This window comes from Kwoniella pini, chromosome 7 (genome assembly GCF_000512605.2).
Source record: "Kwoniella pini CBS 10737 chromosome 7, complete sequence".
NCBI classification, from domain to species: Eukaryota; Fungi; Basidiomycota; class Tremellomycetes; order Tremellales; family Cryptococcaceae; genus Kwoniella; species Kwoniella pini.
This window is the reverse complement of record NC_091722.1, coordinates 1,443,144-1,464,511: the sequence shown is the minus strand read 5'-3', so window position 1 is coordinate 1,464,511 and position 21,368 is coordinate 1,443,144. Positions and strand designations below refer to the sequence as shown.

Sequence of the window (21,368 nt, the reverse complement as noted above, 5' to 3'; positions counted from 1 at the left end):
CGAATGGACCATGCGTGCTTAATTGCTTGGTACCTGAATGAATGATTGACGTGATTGAGCGAGCGAGACGATGTAATAGATGCGATGGGTGATCTGAATCTATTTAAGGCGATATCATTCTTTCTTTCAATATCATTTTGTTCTTCGATTTGCGATCGTAAGAAGACATTTGAGGTAGTGAAGCCGTTTAATCAAGATGTCTTCATATCCTAGAACTAGGAGATATAGAGATATTGAAAAAACCAATTCCGATTCAACATTTTCATCATCATCATCTTCTGAATTAGATATTCCTTTACCACATTCATCATGGAATTATAATAAAAAGAAAAAAAATAATTGGTTTAAAAAAATAAAATCAAAATCAATAAACTTATTAGCTTTATTTACTTTATTATTCATTTTTTTAAAAATATCAAATATTAAATTTGAATTTCCATTTCCAAAACCTAAACCTGAACATGAACATAAAGAATTACAAAAATTTATAAAAGAAGGTATAAAACAATGTGAAATTATAAATAAATCTATACCTAATTTTAAACCTTCTAATTCTAAAAGACAATTAAATGATAGATTTGTTAAAGGAACTAAAAATTATTGGATTAAAAATGGAACTTTTTGGACAGGTAATAAAGATGGTAATGAAATTTTAAATGAAATTGATATTTTACTTGAAAATGGATTAATTAGAAAAATTGGTAAATCTAAAGATATTAAAGAATTTATTAAAGATAAAAATGTTGAGGAAGTTCAGCTAGATGGAGCTTGGGTTACACCTGGTATGTTACATGATGTGGCACATCCTTTGGTACATTTTGAGTGGTTTTTCTGATCGATTGATGTTTTTTCTTGCTTTTAGGGATCGTGGATACGCATTCACATTCAGGTGTAGATGCAGCTCCTTCACTTGCGGGGAACGAGGACACAAATAGCATTAAGGGAAGCGTGCAACCTTGGTTGAGATCATTGGACGGCTTCAATACTCACGATTTAGCTTTCAACGGTTCAATTTCTGGTGGTGTCACTACTATGTTGGTGCTTCCCGGATCAGCCGGTAAGTCTCACACAAAAATCCTTCCTCACGCTTGAACGGTGGCTTACCCTAATCCTACCGGCACAAATAGACTCCATTGGTGGACAGTGAGTATCAACGTCTTGCGAGCTGCTTCATGTCCTCGATTTATTCCTCGTAAGTTGACGGTTGACCTTCTTGTGCAAATCGAATCAGGGCTTTCCCTTTCAAACCACGATGGACGCATGAAAATACTCCACAGTCCATGCTCGTCGAACCCGCATGGAAGATAGAAAATGGTACCTGGGCTAGAACAAATGCCTGGCGACATATCAAGCATGCTTGTGGTGAGAATCCTAAGAGAGTGTACGGCCAGACAAGTAAGTCCTAGTTTAATGTAGCCAGCTTCGGAGATGTCAATATCGCTGATACGCCGATTAATCTAGGAATGGATAACGCCTACGATTTCCGAAGAGCCTACACTGAAGGGTCAACCCTAAAAGAAAAACAAGATAGATGGTGCTCATCACCTACTACCCAGACAGAGCCATTCCCATCTTCCCTCGAATGGGAGGTATTGTCAGACGTTATTAGAGGAAATGTTAAGGTCAACGTACATTGTTACGAGACTACTGATCTTAATGCTTTGGTTAGAATCTCAAATGAATTCCAATTCCCTATTGCAGCATTCCATCATGCTCATGAAACATACCTCGTACCTGATTTACTTAAACAAGCTTATGGTGAACCTCCCGCTGTGGCTATTTTTTCGACCAACGCTCGATATAAGAGAGAAGCATATCGAGGATCTGAATTTGCAGCAAAAGTACTCAGTGATGAAGGATTAAAAGTAATTATGAAATCTGATCATCCAGTTCTGGATTCTCGTTATCTCGTTACAGAAGCTTCTTGGATACATCATTATGGAGTTAACATTAGTGAATCTCTTAATTCAATTACAACTAGTCCTGCAAAAGCAATGGGTTTAGATCATAGAATTGGATATCTTAGAGAAGGATATGATGCGGATTTAGTAATTTGGGATTCTTTCCCTTTAAATTTAGGTGCAACTCCAAAACAAACTTATATTGATGGAATTCCACAAATTATTAAACCTATTATTCATAAAAAACCATCTGCTGCTCAAGATTTACCTAAGAAACAAATTAATTGGGAAAAAGAAATTCAAGAAGCATTAAATACAAGAGGAGAACCAAATTTGAAACCTTCTAAATCTGTTAAAAATGTAATTTATCAAAATGTTGGTGAATTCCATCTTTCTTTAACAGAATTTAATATTCAACAAAATGATATTGAAGCTTTTGAAAATGGTAATGGAATTGTAATTGTTAAGAATGGTGAAATCACTTGTGCGGGAACTTGCTTGATTGAAAATGAAGAAGCTTTAAAAGGTGGTTTAGAGTTTGAAGTTGTTAATTTACATGGAGGAGTTATCACCCCTAGCTTTATTACAGTTGGAAGTTATGTTGGTCTGTTGGAAATCAGACAGGAGAAAGCTACTTCTGATGGAGTGAGTTGTGTGAAGACTCAATACTCATTTCCGAGAGTCTGATATTGATCGGTTGGTTTATAGGCTGCCATTGATCCGCTCAATGAAGAATCGGAAGTGACTAATGGATTATTAGCTCATGCAGTTGATGGAGCTCAATTCGGAGGTAAAGATGAATTGTGAGTTTCGCTTTTTCAAGCGATTTGTCTATATATTCAGAATATTGACCTTGCTAATAATTCTATACTGAATGCAGACTCGCATACAAATCAGGAGTGACGACAGCAGTTATAGCTCCAAAAGGTTCATCCTGGATATCCGGTATTTCATATTCATTCTCACCTGAAGCGGAACACTTATTATCTAAAGGAGCAATTCAAAATAAAGCAAATGCATTATGGATTAAATTGGATAATTCGAAAATTTCAGTTTCTTCTAAAATTGCTATTCTACGTAAATTACTTGCTGGAACTCATCAGGAAGATGAAAATGAATTAGTGGAAGCTTTTAAGAAAATATCAAAAGGTGAATTAAGATTAGTAGTTAAAACAGATAAAGCCGATCATATCGCAAGTTTAATTCGACTTAAAGAAGAAATAGCAAAAGATGCGAAAATTACAATTCTTGGAGGACAAGAATCTTGGCTTGTAAGTGGTTTGACTTTCATCCCGATTGTATACCTTGCAAACTGATATATATTTTGATGATTTGTAGGTTGCCGATGAGCTTGCTGCAAATGATATTGGAGTCATTGTAGCTCCTGTACGATCTTACCCAGGTGAATGGGATACAAGAAGAATCGTACCTTCTATACCATTGAGTAATCATACTTTACCCTCATATTTAACTTCTCACGGTGTAGTGAGTGAATGCTTGTAATAACGTCTTGAAAACTATTCGATTTGGCTGATACTAAATTTAATATTCTTTGTAGATCGTTGGATTGGGTATTCAAGAAGAATGGCAAGCAAGAAATACACTTTATGAAGCAGCTTGGACATATGCTAATTCTCCTTCTGGAATATTTTCAAAACGAGATGCCCTAGATTTAGTAGGTAAAAACCTTGAGATCCTTCTTGGTTTAGATAGTTCTCCTAAGATCGCCGGAGAAGGAGGTTGGGTAGCTCATCAAGGAGATCCATTTGAATTTGGTAGTAAAGTAGTTAGTGTTAAAGGATATGGAGAGGAAAAGGATATTGATTTATTCTAGGTGAACGGGTTAACAGAGTGAGGCTCATCGGGGGGGGATAAAGGCAGATTGACATAGGCATGTAAGGAAAGAAACAATATTAATCGAAAAACATTGGATTGAACAAACAGAATTATACAGATAAAAATGCAACATGGAAATGATTTATATTTACGCACGTCACGTTACCTACATAAATCATTTAGTGATGCTGATTCATACCATTTATGATTCACCATCTTCCCGTTAGACCATCCTTCCCATCATCACATTGACGTCACAAATATACAACAACGTCCGCCAGTGAGTGGATTACAATCACATGTATTGCTCAGACCAAGATCAATATCCTACTCGTCTAGCACGTTCTACCTGACCTAAAACACCTAATACGTCTTTGATAGCTTCCGTATGTAATTTCAGATCAACAAACCATTTCCCACTGTCTGGCTCAACAACACCTCGTTTCTGAATGGGTGGACGAGAAGTGTGATTTTCAAGCGATGATGAGAGGTTTTGTAATGTGCTCGATAATGAATTTGATGTGGATTCAAGGGCTTGACCTAATTGAGAATCTGAAGTTGGCGGTATAGGGTTATTTATTGGTCGAGGCGTTGGCATCGGTCGAATAGGGTGAGACTGCGATTACATACAGATCAGCTTTCCTAGAACAACTTGTTTTCGAAATATTCGTATGAACATACACTCATGTTCGACGACGTTTGAGCCTTCGCTTTCGATTCATCATCAAAATCCTTATCTATCTCTTCCATATTCACATCGTCTTCTTCTTTTTCAGTATTCCCACTTTGTAACCTTTTTACACTATCTCTAGCTTCTCTGTCAAATTCCTCATTATCCAAAACCTTTTTCTCACCTTTTCCTTCTGATTGATTAATTTGAGCATTGCCAAAACTATCTAAACCGTATAATTCCCATTTTGCTTTACTTTTAGGACTTTCTTGAGATTGATTAATTATTGTCATACCTTCTTTTTCTATTGAAGATTCATCAATCCATCTAGAATTACAACTAACACATAATTTCCTTGAATCTTTCATACCATTTGATTTTTTAGGATATCCAACTAATGGAATACCTTTACAATTTGAATTAGGACAATTTTCACCTAATAAAGAATATCCTTTAAGTAATAAATCTGATATTGATAATGCTGCTTCATCAGATTGATTTAAAGTTTCCTTTTCTTCATATTCTTGATTGTTTACTATCATTGATGATGATTGAGTTGGAGGTGGAAGTTGACGAGTCGAATTTGATATTCTTGTTTCAGGTCTACCATCACATAAAGCACAAAATTGTATTCTATCTCTAGATTCTCTCGTTGCAGCTGCATTTGGTTCTCGCATAAGTGGTGTTACTCTACATTTATCGCAATGAAGATCAGTCAATGTCCATCCTTTCAACATATATTCGCCGAGCTAGATATATCAAGGTCATTAGCTAAACGTAAAGCAGCAATTGAATTGAAGGAGTGTGGACATACGATGGCGGATGTATTTTCGAGTTGTGACATGACTGGAGCGGGCATCTGAGAAGGTTTTCTTTAGTGTTCTGTGTCACGAACAAGTAGTATCAGGTCAGAGTGTACAAGTCACATATGCAGTCGTCTATCATCTTTACTGACCTAAATCTCAGCGGAAATCCAGCTTAACTTGTTCGCGGATTAAAGCGATTATTCCCATGTGCTAGACGCGTGACCAAAGGTGATTTATCATCGGTCCGGTCTTTTTATATCCGGGGGATTATCGGGCTAATCTATTCCTCTCTCTACATTCGTTATACAATCCGAAAGGTAATACGAATGCATAAATACCTGGACGATCTAGCAGAGACACTTGAAGCCTCCCCCTGCGCTTCTGGAACGGACCACATCGCAGAGAGAGCTCGAATAGAAATTCACAAGCAATATGTCCTCCAAACCTTTCGTAGCTCAATGGGGTATATTAGGATGCGGGTGTGAGTTTACTTTCTCAATTTGTAATGATTAAACATGTCGCATAAATTGATGAATTTAACAACCTAGGGATCTCATCTGAGTTTGTTACTGATATATGTAGATCACCTTCAAGTCGAGGAATCAATGACATTTCGCATGCACTTGCTGCGGCAGGATCAAGAAACATTACAAAAGCTCAAGAATTTTTAGATAAATATTGTCCGAAAGGTGCTGCAGCTCAACAAGATGGATTAGTTGAATTTAAACCAAAAGCTTATGGAAGTTATAAAGGTGTTGTTGATGATCCCGTAGGTGTTGTATCTCTCTTATCTTCGGATCATGTCGTTTCGCCCCGCCTATACGCTGTATGACAGCTGGTTTGACTCATTGTTCCATTATCACTCCCTCTCCAACCTTCTTATAACCTTGCCTTGCGTCCCCCTCTTCCCTCCCCAGAACTTCTCTTTCGCCCTTTGCTCTGCAGACCCTTCTGACCCTGCACTCCGTCTGACCTGATATTGTACATCGTGTTGAGGACACGTACTGAACTATCGAATCTTTAATAATAGAACGTCAACATCGTTTATATCGGTACAATGAATGTCTGTCATTACGATGATGCTAAATTAGCTTTGGAAAGTGGAAAACATATATTGCTAGAAAAGGTGCACCACACTCTCCGCTTTTCTATCAATGGAAATAAAACAGTAGCTAACAATATTAAAGCCCGCTACGTTGAATGCGGCCGAATGGAGAAGTCTAGTCTCTATAGCTAAGGAGAAAAACCTCTTCTTGATGGAAGGTGAGTAAAAGGATGACATTTGTTGATCGTCACATACCTGAAACTCCCCGTTTTATCTTTTTATAGCTGTTTGGACAAGGTTTAATCCTGTTTTATTATCAATACAAAAATCGATTCATCAAGATAACGTTATAGGAGATATTAGATGTCTTTATTCAGATCTTTCAATCGATGCTTTAGGTAAAAGAGGAGATGAAGATAGGTTATTAAGTGCTGAATTAGCTGGTGGACCATTATTAGATTTAGGTCCTTATCCTTTAGTTTGGGTAAGTGCGATTCAGTAGATTAATGAAAGAAAGTTAATTTGTTTTGCCGAATATGATTAGACTATGATGATGCTTTATAGACATCCTAAAAATGATAGAACACCTCCATCAAAGATTGGAAGTACAATGATGTTACATCATACTGGAGTTGATATAGCTACGAATTTCGCTTTGACTTTTCCAAAAATTACAGCTATGGCGAATTGTGAGTTTAGTATTATTCATGAGTATTTCGAAAAGATAATTGTGAGATTGATTGACTTTGAACCGTCAGGTACTGCTAATTTACTTTCGCCTACTCAAAAAAGTCAACATACTAGAATTGTAGGTACGAAAGGGTGAGTTTGACTTTTGAAATTTAAACGAATCAAGGATTTGAAAGCAAATTCTGATTTATGGATTTATTTAATAGAGAAATTTTGGTACAAGGTATAACATCAAGACCACAATCATATATTATTAGAAGACTTAAAGATTCTACAAAAGAAAATGGAGAATATATTGAAGATGAATTAATTGATATGTCATTTAAAGAAGGTGGATTAGTATTTGAAGCTGATCATGTTGCTAAATGTTTAAAAGATGGTTTAATTGAAAGTAAAGATATGCCATGGAATGAAACTGAATTGACAATGACCGTGAGTCAAACTTGGCTTTTGCAAGGGTTTTTTTTTTTTCAATGTTATACGGATGTTAATCATTTACTATTTGTTTAATCAGATTTTTGATCAAATTCGAAAAGAAGGAGGATATGAATTTTTACCTGGTTTAGAAAGAGTTAAACTTGATTAAAATGGATTATTCTAAAGTTCCAATTCAAGATATATTCGTAAATGAAATATAAAAATCGAATTTTAATGCAGCAATTACCAATTTATCGTCCAATTATTTTATATATTATATATTATTAATCATCATCATCATCATTATCATCTTTTAATTCAAAAGAAGGTTCTTCTAAATAATACATTTCTTTAATTCCAGAACCATTATCATACCAACCAATTTTATTTCCCCATTCATCTTTTTCTTTTAATTTAAATCCTAAATTAGTTGTATCTGGAATTTCACCATCTTCTTCTTCTTTTAAATTTGATTTTTTTAATTTTTCAAAATGTTTTGGTATCCAAGTTTTTCTTAAATCATCATAAGTAACTTCACCTGAATATTGTCCTGAAGAATCTGAAAATAATTGAATTTCTTCTGTTAAAATTAATTGTAATGCACTACTTGTTAATTTTTGACCTCTATATTCCCAAATTGAAATTTCAGATGATGATTTAGAATTACTATCATCAAATTCTACTGAACTAATTCTATTTGTCATATTTGGATAAGTTGTTGATTGATATGATGATAATCCTGGTAAATTTTTACCTGTTCCATATTGATTTTGAATTTCTTTAGTTGATAATGAGGTGAATTTCGGTGATGAAGTAGAAGAGATACTACCTTGTGAATTTGGTATTATTGATGAAGCCGAATCGGAAGAGGTAGAGATGCTTCGATTTGCTGGTATGGAAGGTATTTGAGTTGATTTAGTAGAAGGTGAGATTCTTGCTTGAAGCTGAGGATTGAGTATATTACCTGTTAGCCTGTATGTACGATTGATAGATAGACGAATGGGTCATGAAGTATTTACTAGCTTAATCAATACCCCAATTTTCTTATATGCTTCTTCACTCTCTTTATCTTCTAATAAATCCCTATTTATAGCAGATGAAATAGCTATAATACTTTGGGCGGCTATTCGAAATCCATCTAAATTTGAATGATCATTTATCGCTTTATCCAAGATACCTCTAATTTCATTGGAAAATTGGATAGAGATGATAGAAGCCTGATGAATTATTGTAGTGATGAAGATTATATCAATTAAGTAATCCGGACCTGTATTTGGTTAAACGACCCAATTAGCGGTAGTTGATGATGACTTGTCAATTCATTGTCGAAAGAGCTCAACGCTGAACCGATATAGAAAGATATTTACCTTCTTGTAATACCTGTATTAAACTCGATAATTTCTTTTCAGCATTTCTTCCAGACAGATTCGTGGTTTCTTTTACATCTTCATTAACTTTGTGGTATATCTGTTCAAGAGTGACTAAGAACGAAATGAAGTTGATCAGTCTTCAAGTATCTCAAAGCATTTCCAGTCATTCCGACTTTACTTACTTAAAGCAGGATATTTCCTTTGACCAGTATAAGGATTTATCTCTTCTAATTCTTGTTTTTGAGTTTCGATCAAAATCATAATCTGAGTCAATAAAGATGAATTCGTATTTTGATTTGTCAGAAATTTCATTAAAATATTGCTCTCATCTATTCAATTCATTCAGTATAGTGATATTCCAATATTATTCAAGCTCAAATCAAATTATATAATACTTACTGATTACATCAGAGCAGATGTATATAACATCATGAAGTAAATCACCTCCTATTTCTGCAGGATCTTGCCATATTGCTTTACTCTTACCTTTTAAATCCGTTTGACTTGATCCGTTTTGACGTGCGAAATTCGAAATTACGTTTTTTGCTTTTTGTCGAACAGGATGGGGAGCCGAAGATCTGAAGAATTTCAAAAAGTTTGGCATTTCTTTCTTCTTTATGTAATTGGATATCAGTAAGTTTCACAATTTGCTTGAAAACATAATTTATATGTTATATGGTAGCTACCACGAAATTCTGTTTTCTCCAGATCATTCATTGGACTTCTCGCTATATAGATCATGGTAATGTAAGCTGCTGTGAATATTAGACCCACGCTCCATTGAGATGTCATGGGATCAAAGGATTCGGTGATCGTTCGAAAATCACAAAGGATGGTCAATAGTCAGTATGTAAATAGCACTCGGCTCGTTGACACAATTATACTGAGTATCGTAATCAAGGTATTTTGGTGGGAAGTATGATTTGTAAAATCAAATGCAATATTCATGTCATTAGTCTACCATATATTCCGTAAATTGGCCGTTTCCCCACTTCATTTCTTTAGGCCCAAGTCCACATTTGACCATCTATTAATTCACCATTTTCTTCTAAAGGACCATACCAGGCTACTCCCAATAAATGACCATCAATTTCTTGCCTTTGTCCTGTTTTCACTTGACGATCTTCTAGTCCCTGCCAAGTCTTCACCAGATTCGGCCGAGAAGCTGATAAACCCCATATCCATCCTTCTGTCTGTCCAGCTTTATGTCCTAGTATATCCATAGCTTTAAGTACTGTGGGAAGTTGTGGAGGCGACAAATTGTGTATATAAGTAATGAGTAATCTATCTCCAATGTTGATCATTCTCATAGAGAATATAATTATCGTCTCTTGCTCTTGACTGTCGGAAGGGATAAAGCGAAGTCCCACCGGTTCTGGATCTTCTATTAGAGGTCTTTGCCACATCCCCTTGGTCGGTATGAAACTCAATGTCCCTTCCGAAGCAGGATCGTGTTGGAACAAGGTCTTTTGAGAAGTATCCCTCTTCGATAAGTCTAATTTCGCTGCATTGGATAACTTAGCGCCTATGGAAGGTAAATCATCGAGATAAAGCCATTCCCATCCATCGTCTAATTTCGTTGATTGAGGAGGAAGTATTTTCCAAATTAATTCAGTGACAAGAGGCTTTTCAACTACCCATCCTGGTCTATCGGACGAGGAAGTGCACTTTGAATAAAATGTCGAGCCTACGTCTGACCAAAGCATGGATCCTATCGCCTTGGGGATCGTAGTGGCAGACACTTCAGGAAGGGAGCCAAAGGAATAAGGTGGAGGAGGTAGATTAGAGAGTTGATGATGTAGTAGAGAAAGTAATCGAGTAGCGTAACCGTTTCCTGTATATGGATGTGAATATCAGCTTCTGGTATATAGGTATCATTCGTTCAGTACTTGCGAAGGTATGGTTTTGGTGTGACAACAGAAGCAATTGTGTAAATGAAGGTATCTTCCACTTTATTTGAGTCCTTGTGCTTGACAAAGCCTTTCCGCAGGTATCTAGGATGATTGTTATAGCGTCAATGATGATGAGGAGTTGACTGCGCTGCATAATTACGTCTCGCATCCTGCATATATTTGTCCGTCCATATCATCTCGTCTGACAAGTACCCTGCGGGAGCAGACATCGCTCAACGATGACCGTTGGATGTTAGGGGCTTTACTCACCACGTCAAATACTTCCCGTCGTTTCCCCATGGAGATTCATTCCTTTCTTTCATAGCCATAGTATGGTACTTCTACCGTGTGCAATTCCAAGTCAAAGGCCGATAATTTACTTTCAAATAAACATAATCGGCCTGGCTCACCTCGAAAGTATTATCCTTTTTCCAAATCTCCCATCCTGCTCTCAAATGTTGAATTCCTTGAAGCTCATTGGCGATGCGAATAGTGAAATTAGCCAGGTTGGCTGTGTCTTTGAACATCGACATGATTCCTGGGTCTATCTGCCTTCGAGTAATTTATCATTGTCACGTCTTTTAAATGAAAGTATTAAGAATCAATGTTGTGAGTACCCGTTGAAAGGTATTCCCCCGCACGGTTCACCAATCTCATACTGGGGTAAATCCATATGTACGTAATACAAACTGATAAGATCAAAAACATGCACTATACACGTGTATCTTTTCAACCTAAGCTTTACCTGGAGTGATGTCACCTGTATATTGCCGAATGTGGCATATTATCGAATGAACCCTGATTCTAACCAACCTTGTTACACTCACGCGGGGCAATAACAATTACAATTACAATTACACTCACTCGATGGATATCCAATACTGCATTATAAAGGCGTAAATCGTCCTTAATATTTACCTGTCTCAATTATCGATTCAGTCTCCCAGCATCCTAGTCTCTAAACGCTGGGACTGAAGGTGATTGTAAGGTTACAAGCTCAACGTAGAGAGCCATCAGCGCGTGAGTTGTCAGATAACCCCGGGATATTCGCTTCCCCACACGACAGTATATATGCCGTTTTCCAATCAATATTTCTGCGGTCTAAAGATCACGGAATCGCAGGCCTCTATCATATAATAGTGCTGAAATTTTCACAACAGTCTATAAATATACCTGTAAATCCGTTTCCTCCTTGCGAAACGGATAAGTCGGGAATTCACGACATTGACGAATTAGAATGAGCATCAATGAGAGAGGCGGAAGAGGTGGTAATAGAGGTGGAACGAGAGGCGGAAGAGGTGGTGCAGACTCCTTCAGAGGGTATGTTGAATCTTCTTGTGTGAAAAATTTGTATTAACGAATCGTATTCGTATTTTGAATGTGCTAACCATGTCATAATATGATAATAGAAGAGGAGTCTGGAGAGGCGGACCACCTCCAGGAAGCATCTCAAGAGGTTCTTCTCCCGCTGTACCTTCTTCGTCAGGCTCCCCTGCTCCTAGACAATCCATCAACGATCAGTGAGTTATCCCGATCCACCGCTTGCAAACCCATTGGTCACATCGGTATGTGACGACTGGAACGACGAAAGGCCTTCCTTTGTGTTGGTATGGAAGGGAATATCAGTTCAGAACAGAGTAGCTGATCAACGGAGTATTTTTTGAACAGTATGAACGATATGAAGAAAATCGCTCATGACGATAAGGCTAGACAAGGTAAAGGTATGTTCATCTTTTGTCCAGCTCTTCCGCACATCCTTCTTGTTCACACACCTTCGATTCAATTGACCCTTTCTGCGAGCTATGCTGAAAATGATCCACCAATCAGGCTTTCAAACAGATACGGACATATCAAAATCATCCGGGCCAGTAGAGAGGGAACTCAAACCTTGGGTACCTGATGCCACCTCACCTCCTCCATCGAACGGGCCTGCTGCAAATGGTAGTGCAGCTAGAGATCAAGATACTTTCGGTACACTCGTCACAGGTGTACCGTGGGATCAGTTTGAGACCAATGAAAGATTGTTCGGGGCAAAGACGGATTATCAGGAGGAGTTGTATACCACTAAGCTGAATAAGAACGGGGTCGATTACAAGAGAAGGGAGAAAGAGGCCGATAAATTGGCCAATGAAATCATGGGGGTGAGTTCGCCATATACTCGATACGGACGTTTTCTAACTGAGGAAGCTGACGATCCATATATGCCAATCCAGACGGTGACGAAGAACACGCATATCCAGGAGGAACGTGGTCTTCAGGACTCTACTAAAGATGAAGAGGAGAAGTGAGTGGAATGTTTCGTCACACCTGAGCGTTCTCTAATCTATACTTTTAGGTACTCTGGTGTCGTGCGTGCCCCGGGTTCATATGTGCCTCCTGGTGCTCGAAAGAGCTTTGGTCAGGGTGGATCCGTCCCGCGAATATCCGCACCTACAGGTCCCGCTGCACCGAAGACAAATGGCAGTACCGCTCCTCCATCTGCTGGTCTACCTCCTAAACCGCTCTCCCCCGCTCCTCCCCCTGCTGCAGCTGTAGCGGTCGTCCCACCGCCTAATCCTAGAAGCACAAGCGAAGATCCTTCCACCACAGTATCTGGAGCTACTGCTGCTCCCGCCGCTCTTCCTGCTCAACCTGCGGAAGCTCCTGCCATACCGACTGTCACAGCTCCAGCGGATCAAAAGACGGTGAGTCATGTCCCCTCCGAAGTTTGAATCACATAGCTGAGGAATATCTATAGGACGGACAGCTAGGGGGTGTTGTAGATCAATGGCGTCAATTTGTCGGTACCGAACGCGAGAGAGCCGAAGCAAAAAAGCAATCTCACATGAAGACTGAGAGAGAAAGACAACTTGCCGATCTGAAGAATTTCCACGCTAATTTCAAAGTGAGCTGAAGTTTTCGCCTGATTCGTAAATGAGATAGCTAATGGCATCGATCAGGTTCCTTTGCCTATGCCTAAGGATATTCTACCGATCTTAGCTAAAGACGAAAGCAAACAAAAGGATATAGAGGCTAAAGCAGCTAACCAACTGGAAAAGGCGAAAGAAGATCGCAAAACACCTGCTGGCTCGAATTCAACCGTCAAATCACCTATCAAAAGCTCCGCGCCTATGGAACAAGCCAAAACTGATCAACCAGCTGCTAAGAATCTACCACCTAAAAAACCATTCATGAAGATTCCTGAGATTCCCCCTTTCAACCCTGCTAACAAACGGACATCTGCCTTGCCTACTTCAACTGCCGCGATCACCGCTGGTATTGAGAAGATTGCCATTGCCGAGACTGCCAACCAAAACATACCCCAACAATCCAATTCGCCCACACCATCCATGGCTTCTCTGGCATCTGCTTCTCAAGCTAAGCTCAATCCAAAAGCCAACACTTTCGTGTTCAAGCCTTCAGCCGCCGTTTTCAAGCCCGGTCAATCTTCTGCTAGTCCAGCCAATGTTCCACGTCAATTACCTGCCGTAAGTGTCACTCATCTGCGACTTGTAAGCACGCATACTTATAATGTGATTACAGGTTACTTCGTCTGTGTCATCCCCCGCCCCAGCTGTGGCAACCCTGAAGAACCCATTCTTCAAGGATAAGGTACCTGAGAAAGTTTCTGTGGATGTGAGGAACGATTTCAACCCTTGGAAACATGGAAGCGGATCTGTGCCTTCTGCTTCGACTGTTGGTCTACAGTGGCCTTATCCAGGCAGGAAATCGCATATTCCTTCTTTCAATGCCGGAGGACCCTTCGGAAGCGCACCCGTCCCTCCCCATTTCGCTGGACCAGGTGGACCAGGCTCTGTTTTCGACGACGAGACTAACGGCGGTTCACCTTCGCCTCATCCGCCCAATCCTATGGTGGGTGGTATGCAACCTTACCCCGGTTATGGATATAGGTTCAACCAGGTGAGTAGACGTTATGTCAGTAGTTGAATGCATGACGAGACTGATGCTACTCGATGATTTCGTAGCCTGGTGTACCACCCCAATTCTCTGGTCAGATGAACAGTCCAATGTTCTCTCCTGGCGGACCGCAATTTGCCCCGCCACCAGGGCAAGCACAACATCAGCAACAACAGCATCATCCGATGATACATGGTGGAGGACCAGGACCCCAAGCCAATGGAATGCCAATGTATTTCCAATCTGGCATGCCTCGTGAGTATTCTTGAATTTTGGGATCCAAAATCCGCAACTAGGGTGTCCATAGATCATCTTGTTCCGTAATGCGGAGCTGATCGACGGAATGCTGGGAATCATAGAAAACCCTCAATTTATACCGCCCCAACATATGCAATTTAACCCACATACCCCACAACGGCATGGTCCAGGACCAGGCCAGGGACCGGGAGGTCCAGGAGGTTATTACTCTCATCAAAATGTATCGACACCTCATCAAACACCTCAGAGTGAGTGGATGAATTTGTTTTTATAATAAGCGAACCAGAGCATAGCTGATGAGATCCCATTTCTGTATTTGCTTAGTGGTACCTCATAATCTACCTCAATTTCAACAGCAACCTCAACAATTCCACGCTCATCCACATTCACCGATGCAAGTAAACCAATCCCATCCTGGTGGGCCACAACAACAAGGACCCCCTTCAGGACAAGGTTCAGGTCCTGGATCAGTGAACAATCATAATGGAAATTCATAGTTGTGGTAGCGTGATGTTGAGATGAAAGTGAGATTGTGGAGGATGTTAATGCATAGGATAATTAAATAATCTGCATCGATTCGGTTTGAGCGAATTTGCCCTGCTGCAGTCGACGTGTGAACAATCGAGATGAGTATGTCATTTGAAGCCAAATGACAAGAAATTTGATCGGATTAAAAAGAATGAAAAATAGATAAATTATGTGATAGAGATAGATACACCACTTGTTGACATTTCGTTAGATGAGGTTTTGGTATTAAGATTGATATAAATGGAAAAAGATTGATATCCGTTCAAATTCTTGATCTACTCTTCGAATTTATTAATTAAATTTAAATTGAATGATAATTGCCAAGGATCCTCCTAAATAACCAAAGACGGGACTTTGGAGAATTTAGAACAACATATCACAACACATTTCTTCAGCGCAACAACAACAAAGGGCTATATTAGAGGGATTGATTTCATTTAATTAGCTTTTCCTATATCTATATTCGTAGCATTGAGAAAGAGAGAGGAAATTTGACTTACCACCTGCGAGACTATTTGTACGTGATTGAATCAAGTCAGAATCAGATGGACTAAATAGGAGAATAAAGAAAAAATTACTTACCATGCACAACATCCTCCACCTGCTCCTCTACCTGATTTTTGAGGAGGTTGTTGAACGTATACTGGTTGAGGTTGAGGTTGTGGGTAACTTTAATTGATTGATTCAATAATAATTATCAGTATTATGTTGAATATTTGTTATACAAAGGCTTGATTTGAAAGAAAAACTTACTATTCTATTTATAGCATAATTTAAAAAGTATCAAATAAGAAAGACAGTTAATATTTGGAATTTATAATCAAGTAATTGTAATTATCGAAGAAAGAAAAGAACGAAAACGTACGACCTGGTTGTTGATATGATTGCTAAAAACAATGATTTTTAAATGATTAGTTTTTAAAAGCTAATCTTGATAAGAAGTGGAAATTATGATGAATGTTATACTCACTTGAGGTGGTGGTGGATAATATCCACCTTGTTGTTGTTGTTGTCCATAACCACCTTGAGGTCCACCATAACCACCTTGTTGAGGGTATCCTCCGTATTGTTGTTGTTGTCTGAAAGAAAGTATATATCAGTATAAGAAGTATTCCGATTATCGATTAAAGATGCAAAGGATGCTTGTGATTTTGGTTTGATTGATAATTCTCTTGACTACCTATCAATTAAGGGTAATGATAGATAAATCAATTGACACATACTGATTTCCGTAGTACTAAATTAATCATACAATACATATTAGCTCCACTATTTTGATGTCCCATTCGATGTACCGATAAAAAGAAGAGAGGAGGAAGAAGAAGGATACATACATCTTTAGCAGACATCTTGATTATTTCTATTATTCAGATCAAAGTTAGTGTGAAATTGTACTTGTTAAGCGATAATTGTAGTTAGACTAATATGATCAAACTATATCAAATGAAATAAAGAGTAGATTGATTTGATTGTATGCATTTTTAAGGAGTGTTGTTTTTCCCGTCTATCTATTTACCCAGCCTCATTCATCATGCATGCATCCATGCGATGCGTAGTAGTATTAGTATACATGTGTTTCCCATGTTCTCATTTTCCCATTTTTAGTCATTCAGGGTAAAAATACAATTATGAAATCCAGTTTAAAACGTAATTTAAAGGTGATGACGATCGAAGATGTGGCTACAAGATGATGATTGTGGCAAGATAAATCATTTCATGTAACTTCATTTTCGATAATAAATGCAATAAATTATCTCGAAATGAAAAAAAAAGTTTGCTCATCCATATTCATAAAACAATTGACATTTATAGTTAACATACCTAAAATTCCATTTCCATTTGAAATGAGAAAATGATAAATCATATTTTTATAATTTCTTCTTCCTTCCTCCTCTTTCACTTATTTTGATTTTACTTCTTTCATTTAAAGAATTTTCATCATTATTATTATTATTTTCATAAATTATTTTACGTTCAATAACTTCTCTACCTTCTGCCCATTTCATTTCTTCCATAATTACATTATCAATTTTACCTTTATTTTCTTTTTTATTTTTAAAAAAAATTGAATTTATTTTTAAAAAAATTATAGTTAAAATTAAACAACTTGTAAATATTGTAATGAAAATTAACACTAAATAGAAATGAAAAAAAAAAAAAAACATTGGTATAATGATCAATTTCAAAAAGAAATATTCTTTTTCTCCGATTTTATGACTTACTACTATCTATTACTTGTGAATTTTTTAAAAATAAATAACCTTTATTATTTTCATTTTTTATAATTGGTTTAATAGTTTGAATTGGAAAATTAGATGGAAAAGATTGAAGATCTTAAAAAATTTGTTTGATTAATAATAATAAAAAAAATAATTTTGTGAAATTATGAATATATATATATATATATATATATATATATATATATGAATATTAAACTTACACATAGTTGATTTAGCAGAAAATGATGTTGATGTTGATGTAGATGTTATTGTTGAAATCTCATCTTTTAATTGAATTGAAGAAATCTCTTTAATTGATGAATCACCTCTTATAATAATTTCATTCCTCTTATCTTGCTCTTCTTCTACTAAACATTCAGGCAATGTGATAATTTTCTTATCATTTGATTCAAATGATTTACCCATTTTTAAACGATTTTGAACATTTTTAAATTTATTTTGTTTTTTAATTATTAATTTTGATTTTGATTTTGATTTTTCAAAATCATCATTAATTATTTTATTAAGAATTGGTATTATCATGATTTTATTTAAAATTATAATTTATCAAAATGTATCAAAATTCAATTTTTTAAGTTTTTAATCTTTTGCGAAGTAAAAAAAAAACAATGATAATTAGAAATATAATTTTCATTTAAATCTTCAACTTCATGTATATATTTACATATAAATTGAAAATAAAAATGACATATCATTTAATTTTAGGATATAATTCCTTTGTTCTTTGATTGAATCAGAATCCATTTCTTTCCTTTATTCCTTTTCAATATTTATGCAAAATGAAAGTTAAAAACAAAGATTTATGAAGTATGCATTTTTTTCTTTTCTTATTCATTACAATAATATCTTTAATTTAAAGTAGTACAAGCGAATAAATGAATTTTACAAAACGATTTATATTTGATTTTAATAGGTTATGTAAATATATATAAAATATAAAAATAATTGAAATGATTTCGTCTTATAACAAAAGCGCCCAAGTAAATGATAAGATTTGATTTATTTGATTGTTAATGCAAATGAAAGAGAAAACAAGGTGAGAATGTTTTGAACTGAAGAGAGGAGCGAGGAGCGTCGATTTACAACAAATTTAATTTTTATTATTATTTGAATTGACATGTTATAACGTGTGATGGTACATCAAGCATCGATACAGTTGTGAGGGTTTGAGCAGTGGTGAACTTATTTCGCAATCAAGTTAAGATTAATGCAGGTTGACCGAATAAAGTCATTAAGAAAGCCATTCTGTAATTAGTAATCAGTAAAGATTTCTCAATATGTGTGTGAGAAGAGTTCAACTTACCCTTCTTTTCCACCTCTTTTTTCAATTTCCCTTCCTACAATAAAATCTGCACTTTCTTCTTCATCATCTTCACTTTCTGAATCTGTACTGATATTACTCCTACTATAACCCTCTCTTAACTTTATTTCGAATTCTTCTTCATCTTCTGATTCAACTATAACTTTATCATTTATCATTTGACCATACCTTGTTGGGGATTTTGAATTTCCTCGTCCTGCTCCTGCTCCTCCAAGTTCCAAACGAGTATTAGGTGAAGATCTAGTATGTACTAAACTTGCTCTTCTTTCTCTTGGTTTTAATTCTAATGGAGCTGAAATAGGAGAAGAAATTGATGGAGCTAATCTAATACAACCCCATCCATGATGATGAGAAGTATGATCATGATGATTTGGTTGAACACATGATCGAGCCAATAACCTATAAGTTGCTGGAGTGTTATGAACGTTGAGTAAATGACTCAATAAAGCATGAGTATGAGAAAGTGTGGTATCGCGTAACGCGTGAAGAGTGGAAAGATCTATATACAAATAATTTCAATCAGCCTATTTACCGAAAAGTACAAGAGAATTTAAAGTTGACGTAACTTAATTACTTACCTTGAAAACATCCAGGACTCCAAACAGGAATATCAACAATTAATTCTGCTCTTTCAACTTCCCAACTTCCAGCTAAACTACCACCACCAATACTTTTATTTCTTTTAGGAACATTTAAAGATCCACCTAAAATAGGTTTAGGTGAACTTGATAAATTAACATTTTCAATCATTTCAATTAATTCTTCTTTACGTTTTTGTTGATCGAATTGATTAACCATTTTAGAAACTAAATCTGCGAATTTTCTAGTATCTCCTTCAACTGTTTTAGGAGTTTTAGTAGCTAAATAAGGTCTAGCTTGAGGTCCTCTAACAAAACTTCTTGTTGGTAATGAAGATGCTGTTATTGTTGTTCCATTAGAAGTTGAAAATGGGTTCTGAGATGGTGCAGATGATGATGACGAGGTATTGGAAGTTGGTTTAATCATTGTTGAAGCTACCGGTCTAAGTTGAGGAGATGAACTTGGAGATGGTGTATGTGCGATTGATCTACAAGATGGCGTGAGAATTGGCGACGATGTCATTATCATTTCGATTGAGGTAATTATTGGAAGACAAGGGGAATGCGTAGTTTTCGACGTCAATGGGAAAGAAGAAGTCAAGTCGCGATTGTATGTTCTTCTATTCGATGTTCTTCTTTTGTAGCAGAAGGCAAGTTAGACAAATCGTCACCTGAGTTGTAATTGTGCTATTTGCAAGTGTAATACGTATAACGTAAGAGAGAAGGCAAATGAATATCTTTTCTCTTAGATATGAATCAGAATGATAGACAACTAGCTAGATTCAATTTGGGATCTTTGTCCCTTGTTTCGAATCTAATTGCCTATGATGAATAAATAGCAATAATGTCACAAGACTGAATGTTTATCTTTGGGTGGATAAGTTAAATAACCGGTAATTGCGGGGTGGATAAGGGGCGCGATTCTTTCGAAAATGGATATCCTCTTTTCCTTTGATTATCGCTCGTGTGAGTGATTGTAATCTAAGTATGAAAAGAAAAATATAAGAGTCAGTAATATAATCATTTATTATATGCATGACTTAGGGAAGAATGTGAATGAGCATATGTGGTTGTGTTGTGTGATCGGGGTTTTTTCAATGGCAAGCAATGATTATGCAATAAGTCAATCGGGTTCTGCGTCATGCACTAGCTTCTAGCTAACATATCATGCGTCCTATTTGATCCTTGAATGGTGTTAGAAAGAAGAAAGACTCACTCTGATGATTAAATGTAGATATAAATATGAAGAAATCTCATCCAAGTGAATATAATAAAGTTATTTACTTGTAGGCGGATATCTATTAGAGTATGAACTTGAAGTGATCCGTTATGTATGTGAATATATCCTTCAGTATGTCTATCTATGTATGAATTGAAATCAAGTATAAATGGTTTTAAATGATTCGTGAAAAGTCGGAATGTTCTAACGGTCCGATTATGTTTTATCTAAAAGACTTTGTTGCGGGGTTATGAAAGTGGAGAATGATTGATAAAATCTTGATTGAATGGGGTCCTCAATAAGCTCCCTTCCTAAAATGACAATTGCGATGTTTTCCGAAATAAAGAAAGGAATGAATAGGATTTCCGAAAGAACTATGTACAATCTACAATTAATCAATTAATCAATCAATAAGAGCAATAATGCCTTTAAAGAAAAAACACAGCTTTATAACCAAATATCAAAAATCAAAAAGAATTCAGAACTCTTTTTCTTTCTGTTTATTTTAAAAGGCAAATCCGTTCCGATCATATAACATATAAGACTTACCCCAAAAGCCTCATAATCTCTTACTCTTCCTTTCCTTTCTTTTCTTTCATATGGTGATGGTGATAATGGTCCGGAATGTACCGGCCCTTAGCTGTTACCGACTTTAAATCTTATTTTTTTTATTTTGGTTGTGCCGAATCTTACCGTTCAT

At 36.5% G+C, this 21,368-nt stretch overlaps 8 protein-coding genes across 8 annotated transcripts; 3 read left to right on the top strand and 5 right to left on the bottom strand.

Annotated features, from left to right (window-relative positions):
• Positions 1–196: 196 nt before the first annotated feature.
• Positions 197–3,735, top strand: I206_105690 (uncharacterized protein; the record flags this gene model as incomplete). The annotated part of the gene is made up of 9 exons (XM_070203169.1): positions 197–782; positions 863–1,057; positions 1,128–1,143; positions 1,232–1,395; positions 1,462–2,546; positions 2,610–2,704; positions 2,782–3,172; positions 3,240–3,386; positions 3,460–3,735. The coding sequence occupies 9 exons, from the start codon at positions 197–199 to the stop codon at positions 3,733–3,735; spliced, it is 2,955 nt and encodes a 984-aa protein (XP_070059270.1).
• Positions 3,736–4,056: 321 nt separating this feature from the next.
• On the bottom strand, positions 4,057–5,266 carry I206_105689 (uncharacterized protein; the record flags this gene model as incomplete). Its single annotated transcript, XM_019155156.1, has 3 exons — positions 4,057–4,353; positions 4,419–5,156; positions 5,222–5,266. The coding sequence occupies 3 exons, from the start codon at positions 5,264–5,266 to the stop codon at positions 4,057–4,059; spliced, it is 1,080 nt and encodes a 359-aa protein (XP_019011310.1).
• A 379-nt stretch (positions 5,267–5,645) lies between these two features.
• On the top strand, positions 5,646–7,534 carry I206_105688 (uncharacterized protein; the record flags this gene model as incomplete). Its single annotated transcript, XM_019155157.1, has 9 exons — positions 5,646–5,694; positions 5,762–5,982; positions 6,244–6,339; positions 6,401–6,476; positions 6,543–6,742; positions 6,803–6,947; positions 7,017–7,080; positions 7,155–7,380; positions 7,463–7,534. 9 exons carry the CDS (start codon positions 5,646–5,648, stop codon positions 7,532–7,534), a joined length of 1,149 nt encoding a protein of 382 aa, XP_019011311.1.
• A 115-nt stretch (positions 7,535–7,649) lies between these two features.
• Positions 7,650–9,339, bottom strand: I206_105687 (uncharacterized protein; the record flags this gene model as incomplete). The annotated part of the gene is made up of 5 exons (XM_019155158.1): positions 7,650–8,309; positions 8,385–8,632; positions 8,733–8,846; positions 8,918–9,064; positions 9,135–9,339. The coding sequence occupies 5 exons, from the start codon at positions 9,337–9,339 to the stop codon at positions 7,650–7,652; spliced, it is 1,374 nt and encodes a 457-aa protein (XP_019011312.1).
• Positions 9,340–9,736: 397 nt separating this feature from the next.
• On the bottom strand, positions 9,737–11,160 carry I206_105686 (uncharacterized protein; the record flags this gene model as incomplete). Its single annotated transcript, XM_070203168.1, has 5 exons — positions 9,737–10,569; positions 10,629–10,729; positions 10,788–10,841; positions 10,898–10,968; positions 11,038–11,160. The coding sequence occupies 5 exons, from the start codon at positions 11,158–11,160 to the stop codon at positions 9,737–9,739; spliced, it is 1,182 nt and encodes a 393-aa protein (XP_070059269.1).
• A 704-nt stretch (positions 11,161–11,864) lies between these two features.
• Positions 11,865–15,279, top strand: I206_105685 (uncharacterized protein; the record flags this gene model as incomplete). Its single annotated transcript, XM_019155160.1, has 12 exons — positions 11,865–11,947; positions 12,037–12,147; positions 12,296–12,348; positions 12,455–12,768; positions 12,841–12,911; positions 12,963–13,311; positions 13,365–13,511; positions 13,567–14,094; positions 14,150–14,527; positions 14,593–14,779; positions 14,884–15,030; positions 15,107–15,279. The coding sequence occupies 12 exons, from the start codon at positions 11,865–11,867 to the stop codon at positions 15,277–15,279; spliced, it is 2,541 nt and encodes an 846-aa protein (XP_019011314.1).
• Positions 15,280–17,178: 1,899 nt separating this feature from the next.
• I206_105684 (uncharacterized protein) lies at positions 17,179–18,072 on the bottom strand (the record flags this gene model as incomplete). Its single annotated transcript, XM_019155162.1, has 3 exons — positions 17,179–17,444; positions 17,533–17,643; positions 17,751–18,072. 3 exons carry the CDS (start codon positions 18,070–18,072, stop codon positions 17,179–17,181), a joined length of 699 nt encoding a protein of 232 aa, XP_019011316.1.
• Positions 18,073–18,743: 671 nt separating this feature from the next.
• On the bottom strand, positions 18,744–19,978 carry I206_105683 (uncharacterized protein; the record flags this gene model as incomplete). The annotated part of the gene is made up of 3 exons (XM_019155163.1): positions 18,744–18,795; positions 18,854–19,370; positions 19,450–19,978. 3 exons carry the CDS (start codon positions 19,976–19,978, stop codon positions 18,744–18,746), a joined length of 1,098 nt encoding a protein of 365 aa, XP_019011317.1.
• Between the last annotated feature and the right edge of the window lie 1,390 nt (positions 19,979–21,368).